The 9,518-nt window shown below is 42.6% G+C and overlaps 1 protein-coding gene across 1 annotated transcript in view; it reads left to right on the top strand.

Annotated features, from left to right (window-relative positions):
* The window catches only part of MAPKAPK5 (MAPK activated protein kinase 5), an 87,962-nt gene extending 78,653 nt beyond the window's left edge, over nucleotides 1–9,309 (top strand). The window contains exons 11-14 of the mRNA XM_069754854.1: nucleotides 2,856–2,986; nucleotides 3,723–3,838; nucleotides 6,937–7,041; nucleotides 9,083–9,309. Coding sequence (XP_069610955.1) covers nucleotides 2,856–2,986; nucleotides 3,723–3,838; nucleotides 6,937–7,041; nucleotides 9,083–9,180 — 450 coding nt within the window. The 3' untranslated portion in view covers nucleotides 9,181–9,309. The remainder of the gene's footprint in view (nucleotides 1–2,855; nucleotides 2,987–3,722; nucleotides 3,839–6,936; nucleotides 7,042–9,082) is intronic.
* Nucleotides 9,310–9,518: the final 209 nt, after the last annotated feature.

Genomic DNA, 9,518 nt, shown 5'->3' with positions numbered 1-9,518 from the left:
TATCTTATTTTATTTTTGACATTTACCAGTAGCTGCTGCATTTTTCACCCTAGGCTTATACTCGAGTCATTAAGTTTTCCAAGTTTTTTTGTGGCAAAATTAGGGGGGTCGGCTTGTACTTGAGTATATACGGTAGTTTCTATCTATTTAGTGAAGAATTTGTTGGTAATCCGGTCAATGTAAATAGTAGTTTTCACAATATTGTTTAATTTGGCTCCTGATCACACCTCAGCACCTCATTCCCGAGGTAAAACCAGCTAGTATCCATAACTTTTACAGTGCAGCCCAAAATTGGTTCTGTTAGTGGTGGACAGGTTCTCAGCCATAGGCTTACACAAAGTTTAGAAACTTTTGAATGTCATAATGGCATGTCCAAAATGACTGGATGCATTGCCGCCTTGGCTCAGTATTTTTGTACCGCTGTGCATTGTACATATAAACTAAACTAGGCCAAAATAATTCTTATAAAAACACAACCTATAGACCGAGAAGATGATACCACTATGTGCGTGCAATATTTTTTATATTGCCCATAAAAATACAATCTGTAATCCCTTCTCACAATAATCTATTCAAATGGTGAGGGCTATATATCTAACATGGACAAGAAGCAAACAAATTACCGTAGATAAAACACATTAAATTGTGTATTTCCATGACCACCCCATCACAGGTTTCGCAGTAGCGTCTTCAGATTTGCCCTTTGCATTGTACTTTACATACAGAACATGAGCAGAGCATGATTTCCTGCTTTGCCCCTGTTGCAGCTAATAATACAAATCTATTGGGTTGCCAGTATTTATATAGTTTTACCCCTAGTTGAGCTACCAAATCAGGCTGAAAAATACCTCCACAAATGTTGCATTTGGACACAACTTGAAGGTTTTTGTATCCTGCTGCAAAGGCTATTCCAATGAGGGTATATAATAAAGGATAAGCATTCTGCACTTGTTTGCAGAATCCTATTTAAGGGCACCTATAAGGTCCTCTAAGGCTATGAACCTGCAAATACATGGTTAATCTGCAGGTTTATAGCATTCTAAATCTGCCGGGTTTTCACTCGGCTCACAGCAGCAGCTGTAACAATGCCCTGGCACTGACAGCCATCTCTACAACTTATCAATGCAGACCAAACCTATAGTGGAGACAATAAGTATTTGATACACTGATGGCCGATTTTGAAAGTTTTCCATCTACAAAGAATGAAGTGATCTGTAATTTTTATAGTAGGTACATTTCAACTGTGAGAGACTGAATCTAAAAATAAAAAACAGAAAATCACATTATATGATTTTTACATAAATAATTTTCATTTTATTGCATGAAGTAAGTATTTGATACAGTAGAAAAATAGAACTTAATGTTGGTACATAAACCTTTTGTTTGCAATTAAAGAGGTCAAACATTTCTTGTAGTACTTGACCACGTTTGCTCACATTGGAGCTGGGATTTTGGCCCACTCCTCCCTACAGATCTTCTCCAGATCTTTCAGGTTTTGGGGCTGTCGCTGGACAACATTGAGTTTCAGCTCCCTCCAAAGATTTTCTATTGGGTTGAGGTCTGGAGCCTGGCTAGGCCACTCCAGGACCTTGAAATGCTTCTTACGGCGCCACTCTTTAGTTGCCCTGGCTGTGTGTTTCGGGTCATTGTCATGCTGGAAGACTGAGCCATGAACCATCTTCAATGCTCTTACTGGGGTAAGGAGGTTGTTTGACAAAATCTCCCTATGCAGTGACCCTCCCTTCATTATGGTGCAGTCGTCCTGTCCCCTTTGCAGAAAAACACCCCCAAAGTATGATGTTTTCCCCACCATGCTTTATGGTTGGGATGGTGTTCTTGAGGTTGTATTTGTCCTTCATCTTCCTCTAAACATGGTGAGCATAGTTGATACCAAAAAGTTCTATTTTGGTCTCATCTGACCTGCCTCCTTTGCATCATCCAGCTGGTCATTGGTGAACTTCAAATGGGCCTGGACATGTGCTGGCGTGAGCAGGGGGACCTTGCGTGCTCTGCAGGATTTTAATCCATGACAGCATAGTGTCTTACTAACGGTAATTTTTGAGACTGTGGTGCCAGCTCTCTTCACGTCACTGACAAGATCCTCCTGTGTTATTCTGGGCTGATTCCTGACCTTTCGCAGAATCATCCTTACCCCACAAGGCGAGACCTTACATGGAGCCCCAGACCGAGGAAGACTGACATTCATCTTGTGTTTCTTCCATTTTCTAATAATTGTGCCAAGAGTTGTTGCCTTGTCATCAAGCTGCTTGCATATATTGTCCTGTAGCCCATCCCAGCCTTGTACAGGTCTACACTTTTGTCCCTGGTGTCCTTAGACAGCTCGTTGGTCTTAGCCGTGGTGGAGAGGTTGGAGTGTGATTGATTGTGTGTGAACAGGTGTCTTTTATACAGGTAATGAGTTCAAACAGGAGCAATTAATATAGGTAATGAGTGCAGAGTAGGAGAGCTTCTTAAAGAAAAACTAACAGGTCTGTGAGAGCCAGAATTCTTGCTGGTTGGTGGGTGATCATATACTTGTGTCATGCAATATAATAATTTAAAAATCATACAATGTGATATTCTGGCTTTTATTTTAAGATTCTGTCTCTCATAGTTGAAGTGTACCTACGATAAAAATTACAGACCTCTCCATTCTCTGTAGGCGGGAAAACTTGCAAAATCGTCAGAGTATCAAATACTTATTTTTTTCCCCACTGTATATCTGTATGATAATAGCGTTAAGGCACATAACCGGTTCCCTTGTAAAAACTCCTCCGCTATCCTCACTTCTGAAGCTTTTGTGTCTTTGGAGAGCTCCAGAGGAACTAATTAACATGTGCCATTTTCCATTGCAGGCGATGGTTGCGGGGATACAACAAGCCCATGCTGAGCAACTTGCCAACATGAGAATTCAAGATCTCAATGTCAACTTGAAGCCATTGAACATTGTCAATAATCCCATATTGCGGAAAAGAAAACTTTTGGGGTAAATGTTGTCCTACATTATTAAATCCAGCTGAAGTCACCTTCTGATGTGTCATAAATATTGTGTCCCTAATGCGCATCTACATTCTTTAAGTAAAATGACTATAGTGCATTTTACTTGCCCCCACTGTTTTGTCACCAGTAAGTGATTTAGTGGTGCAGGATAGGGGATAATTTAGTGATCATTGGGGAAAGTCCAACTGAGCATTCCCGATAAGGGACTCCGGATTCTGAGTGCTGCTCTGCAGAGTCTCTCCTTGAATGAAGTGGAGGTGCCCATGCTCTTATTTCATTCTCTATGGGAGAGCCAGAGAAGCCGAGTATCGCACTTGGATATTTGCGGTAGGCCTATAAAACCATGACAACAGGTCAGATCTCTCCCTATAGACCCCCGCCTGCTTTTTAAACTGTTTTCTGTGAAACACTGCAGCGATTCAGTGTAAAACATGCCTTGCTTCAGTCGCACATACAGGTTTTGATTTATGCTGCCTATGGTTCAGACAGCTCGAATGTAATAATGGGCTCCATAATGAGAATTAGTAAAAAAAAACATCATTTGTAAACCTTACTATTTTTAACATCACTGCCTGAAGCCAGTGAATTGGTGCACTCATTGCTTACATTCAGATACCAAATAGTTGCCCAACTATCTGGGCTGGTTACAGTATGTCTATATAGGTAGCCTGAAACAAGCGTTTGCAGCATGTAAGCGTTTATTCATTTGTGTTTGATACCAGGACAAAGCCGAAGGATAATGTTTACGGACAAGACCCTGAAAATTTAGCTGAAGATTCTAATGTTGCGCTAGAAAAACTCCGGGATGTGATTGCACAATGTATACTACCACAAGCTGGTAAGTTCCACTCCTCCTATTTCTGCTTGGGTATAGCCAGCATATCCGTTTTGTTTTTTTTTCTCTAAACTTCAGCGTGGCTTACATCGCGTTCTAAATTATTATGCAAATTGAATTTGTGTTCTAAAGATGCCATTTTTGTTTTTCAAACTCATGGATGGTATTGTCTCGGGGCTCTTTGAATCGCTGAAATCAGTCTCAAACACCTGGGATAATTACCGTATATACTCGAGTATAAGCCGAAAATTTCAGCCCTTTTTTTTTTTTTTTGGGTTAAATTGCCCCTCTCGGCTTATACTCGAGTCATTCCCAGGGGTCGGCAGGGGAGGGAGAGCGGCAACTGTCTAATCATACTCACCTGCTCCTGCCGCAGTCCCTGCATGTCCCTGGTTCTCCGGATGCCGGCAGCTTCTTCCTGTGTTGAGCAGACACATGGTACCGCTCATTACAGTAATGAATATGGACCCGACTCCACTCCCATAGGGAGCCGCATATTCATTACTGTAATGAGCTGTACCATGTGGCCGCTCAACACAAGAAGAACCTGCCAGCACCCGGAGAACCTGGGACGTGCAGGGACCGTGCCAGCAGCAGGTGAGTATAACGGGGGCATTGCGCGATAGTCACCTGTCCGCATTCCACCGCCGGGCTCTGTCTTCTGCATCCTCTGCAGTGACACTCGGGTCAGAGGGCGTGATGACGCGATAAGTATGCGCACCGACCTCTGCCTGAACTTCAGAGCAGAAGACGCAGTGGTGCCCGGTGGTTGAAAGGGGAAAGGTGACTTGCAAGTGCCGGGGGCCTGAGCGACGAGAGGCGAGTATGTGACTTTTTTTTTTTTTTTAATCGTAGCAACAGTATATGGGGCCAATGTCTCTATGGAGCATCTTATGCTGCACAAATGCGGATTATGGCCCTATTATATGGGGCAGATGTCTCTATGGAGCATCTTATGGGGCCATAATCAGCATTTGTGCAGCATTATATGGGGCAAATATCTCTATGGAGCATCTTATGGGGCCATAATCAGCATTTGTGCAGCATTATATGGGGCAAATGTCTCTATGGAGCATCTTATGGGGCCATAATCAGCATTTGTGCAGCATTATATGGGGCAAATATCTCTATGGAGCATCTTATGGGGCCATAATCAGCATTTGTGCAGCATTATATGGGGCAAATGTCTCTATGGAGCATCTTATGAACTGTATGGAGCATTTTATGAGGCTCCTGATTCAATATGGATATTCAAAAACTTAACCTAAGGATGTCTCAATTAATTTTACTTTTATTGGTATCTATTTTTATTTTTGACATTTACCGATAGCTGCTGCATTTTCCACCCTAGGCTTATACTCGAGTTATTTTTTGTGGCAAAATTAGGGGTCTCTGCTTATACTCGGGTCAGCTTATACTCGAGTATATACGGTAGTTTGCCAGGTGAGGCCAGTTAAAAGAAAACTACTTAAGAACAACGTTTCACACTCTCTTAAGCAGGCCACGGGTTACAAGTGGTGATGAGCTCGGGTGATCTCCGAGTATTTGTAAGTGCTCGGAGATTTAGTTTTCCTTGCCTTAGCTGCATGATTTACAGCTGATAGACAGCTTGAATACATGTGGGGATTCCCTAGCAACCAGGCAACCCCCCACATGTACTCAGGCTGGCTAGCAGCCGTAAATCATGCAGCTGCTTCAACAAAAACTAAATCTCCGAGCACTTACAAATACTCTGAGACCACCCGAGCATGCTCTGGAAAACACGAACAACGAGTACACTCGCTCATTACTAGTTACAAGCAATGTGAGAAAGAAATAGGATCTCTCTGCTTCCAAAAAGACTCATAGTGCCATGCCTTGGACAAGTTATGAGAACATTATTTTACGTAAACTTAAATCTGAACATCGTACTGTAAAGAGATTTGTCGCTGATACAGGTCAGAGACTGGTTTGTGCAGATAAAGGCACAATGAGGAAGGTTTCTGCCGCAGAAATTCATCGGGTTAATAGAGCACCTGCAAAAATACCATTCCAAAGCAGCAAACAAGTATTTGAAGCCTCTGGTGCCTCAAGTCCTGTGAGCCTCAAGGTGTAGGAACCTCCAGAGGCTTGTGCAAGTTGTGCATAAACTTGCTATTTGCCCACTCCTAAACATTGCTCAAAAGCAGAAACTGTTGCAGTGGACCCAGACATACATGAAGACTAATTTTAAAACTGTCTTATTTACTGATGAGTGCTGTGCAACCCTGGATGGTCCAGGTGGATGGCCGCCATGTCTCATCCTAAGGCTGTGGCTTCAGCAAGGACATGCCAGTCATATTTTGGGCTGTAATCATGGGGATAAAGCTGGTAGACCCTTTAAGGTCCATGAAGGTGTGAACATGACCTCAGCATAGTATGTAGAGTTTCTGACTGACAATTTTCTTCCATGGTAAACAAATTTGGAACGCGGTGTACTTTTTATGAACAATATGTCGTCTGTTTCGTCAATATCTGTGACGCCGAGTCATTTCTCACTGCCAAGCGATGTCACAGGGTAGTCAGGAGTCCAAGGTCAAAAGCCAGGAAGGTACAGAAGGAAGAGACAAAGGCATAGTCGGGTAACGTTCCAAGGTCAGAATACGGATCCGAGCAAATGGGTTAAACAGACAAATGGTCAAAAAAAGGTTGACGGCTGGCAAAGAAAGATCTACAAACAACTCAATGCAGACAAATCACACAATAGATGAATGTACGCCTGACAGAGGTCTGGTAGTAACAGCCCAGTTAAGTAGCCTGGCAATCACCTGGGATAATGAACACCTGGAGGCAGCCAGTGCCTCCCAATCTCAGATTGGATGGCCGAGCTGTCAATCAACACACTGACCGCTCAGCACGCCCCTTACCAGCGTGCACAGAGTTGTCAGTAACTGCATCCCAGACACACTGAGGGGTGGAACCGTTACAACATCTATCAAAGTTAGAACAAAAGAGCAAATTGCTTGCATGCAAGTATTGTGCACTCTTGTTGCCAATTGGGTTCACACAGTTGTTCTACATAAAGTCTGAAATTTTGTATATTTTGGTAATTATTTTATTGATTTTTTTTTTTTATTTGGCAGGAGAAAATGAAGATGAAAAATTAAATGAAGTTGTGCTAGAAGCATGGGAATACAATAGAGATTGTAAATTGCTCAGAGACACGTTACAAAGTTTTAGTTGGAATGGTGAGATATTAATAAATGTGCATTACTAGAGCCTGCCATAGACATTAATTAAAGTGGCCCTTTCAGCTCTCATGACAAATCTATTTTAATAAATGCATGTGGTTCACATTAAAAGAAAAAAAGCAGTTCTGAAACCTCTTTCCTTACACCTCTGCATTGTGCTGTTCCCCGGTTACTCCTCATAGACGTTTAGAGTAAATCGACAATTGTTACTATTCTCCATGTTAACGGGATATGCCTCTAGACAGTTGACATGGCTTGAGCAGGGCCAACTAGTGTGGTGATGCACCCACCCCGAGCTGGTAATGCCTAGCTGGTATATTATTCATAAATTTCTAGGAGAAATGGCAGAGGGACGACACCAGACAAAGCTCTAAGAGAATATGCTCCAGAATTGTTATATTGTGAAGAAACGATTACGGCATTTACTAAAGTAGACACGTCAGGAGAGCAAATTGGCCAGGAATTGTCACCCTCATGTTCCCAGTTACTACCGAGAAATATGCATGAACATGCTCTTTAAAAAAAGAAAAGTGAGTGAGTTCTCAACAGTATGTCCATATGCCTCCAAGTTTATACAGAAACTTACATTTGTTTCTGTTGTGTAATGTCAGGTGAGCTACTTCTAAAGGCGAATATCTGTGTAGACACAGTGTACAAAGGTTGTATGACTGTGTAGTAAGGCATGCGTGTGTCCTGAAAGTGGTCAGCACCGCTGTATGTTTTTATTTTAAGAGGTCATGTTGGCTCCTTCACATGGCCGAACCAAGGACAGCATGTATCCGAGACCTGTTCCGCCATGACAAATGCTGCCACATTGCAGAGAAAACATACTAAGGGTACCGTTACACTATACGATTTACCAACGATCACGACCAGCGATACGACCTGGTCGTGATCGTTGGTAAGTCGTTGTGTGGTCGCTGGAGAGCTGTCACACAGACAGCTCTCCAGCGACCAACGATGCCGAGGTCCCCGGGTAACCAGGGTAAACATCGGGTTACTAAGCGCAGGGCCGCGCTTAGTAACCCGATGTTTACCCTGGTTACCAGCGTTAAAAAAAACAAACACTACATACTTACATTCCGGTGTCTGTCCCTTGCCGTCTGCTTCCCGCACTGACTGACTGCCGGCCATAAAGTGAAAGCACAGCGCGCTGTGCTGTGCTTTCACTTTACGGCCGGCAGTCAGTCAGTGCGGGAAGCAGACGGCAAGGGACCTGACGGACACCGGAATGTAAGTATGTACTGTTTGTTTTTTTTTACATTTAAGCTTGTAACCAGGATAAACATCGGGTTACTAAGCGCGGCCCTGCGCTTAGTAACCCGATGTTTACCCTGGTTACAAGCGAACGCATCGCTGGATCGGTGTCACACACACCGATCCAGCGACGAAAGAATGTTTCAAACGATCTGCTACGACGTACGATTCTCAGCAGGGTCCCTGATCGCTGCTGCGTGTCAGACACAGCGATATCGCTGGAACGTCACGAATCGTACCGTCGTAGCGACAAAAGTGCCACTGTGTGACGGTACCCTTAGTTCAATTAGTAATCTCGTTTGGCATTTCCTTGCCACAATTTTCTTGATCATTAGGTCTCCTCTTGACTGTATAAAGAGAGTGCTGTCAGTCAAGGGGAATGGGGCTGGGGAAGCTCTATCAAAGTATGTTCCCTCAGATGGGTGACCCTGAAGCATTGTTGCACTTCAATGTCTGAAATGACGGAGCCATTCTGATTTATGCTGCCTGTGATTTGGGACACTGTTGGGACCCTTTAATGGATGGCACATTTTAATATTCTAAAACTTGTATGAGAGGCATCTATGAGGAAGCATGTAAAGAGTCCATGGGGTTGTCTCCTTTTGATAGCTTGTTTGTGCATTGTATGCCTGTCCTCATGTGAATGGAGACCACTCACGCCAGTATTGACTTTGGGGATTTTGTTTTATTTTGGAAGGGGGGTGGGAATGAGCATGTTTGTTTTATAACCACTTATTTTATACAAGATCCTTTCACATTAACCTTTATTTGTCCGTTTCAGGCCAAGGATTTACAGACAAAGTCGATCGTCTCAAACTTGCAGAAATAGTCAAACAAGTTATCGAGGAGCGAACAAATTCTCAAGAAGAATCCCCTTAGCTAAAGTGGTGTTTTTTGTTTTTTTATTGTTTTATTTTCTTTTTTAGAAGATAAAAAATCTTGCATCTTAAATAACTGTAAAATAGTTTTATGTAAATTATATCACTGAATTTCCACAGTGCTTGAAAATACAGCATACATGTAGATAGGCGTTTAAAAAAAGAAATCATTGGTACTGTAAAATATTTAGAAAAATGATGAACTGATTTCAATATTTTTTTTCACACTACTGTACTGTTAATAGGTACAATCCTAGCAGGGATTTGTAGTACTCCATAAAGGTATGAGCCCTCTCCATTCTTTACTCCTAGGTAGCTAGCAGCTGCTCGACCCTTACA

The sequence above is a fragment of the Ranitomeya imitator genome, chromosome 1 (assembly GCF_032444005.1).
Source record: "Ranitomeya imitator isolate aRanImi1 chromosome 1, aRanImi1.pri, whole genome shotgun sequence".
NCBI lineage: Eukaryota > Metazoa > Chordata > Amphibia > Anura > Dendrobatidae > Ranitomeya > Ranitomeya imitator.
Note: the sequence above shows the minus strand (reverse complement) of the source record. Positions and strands in the feature narration are given on the sequence as shown.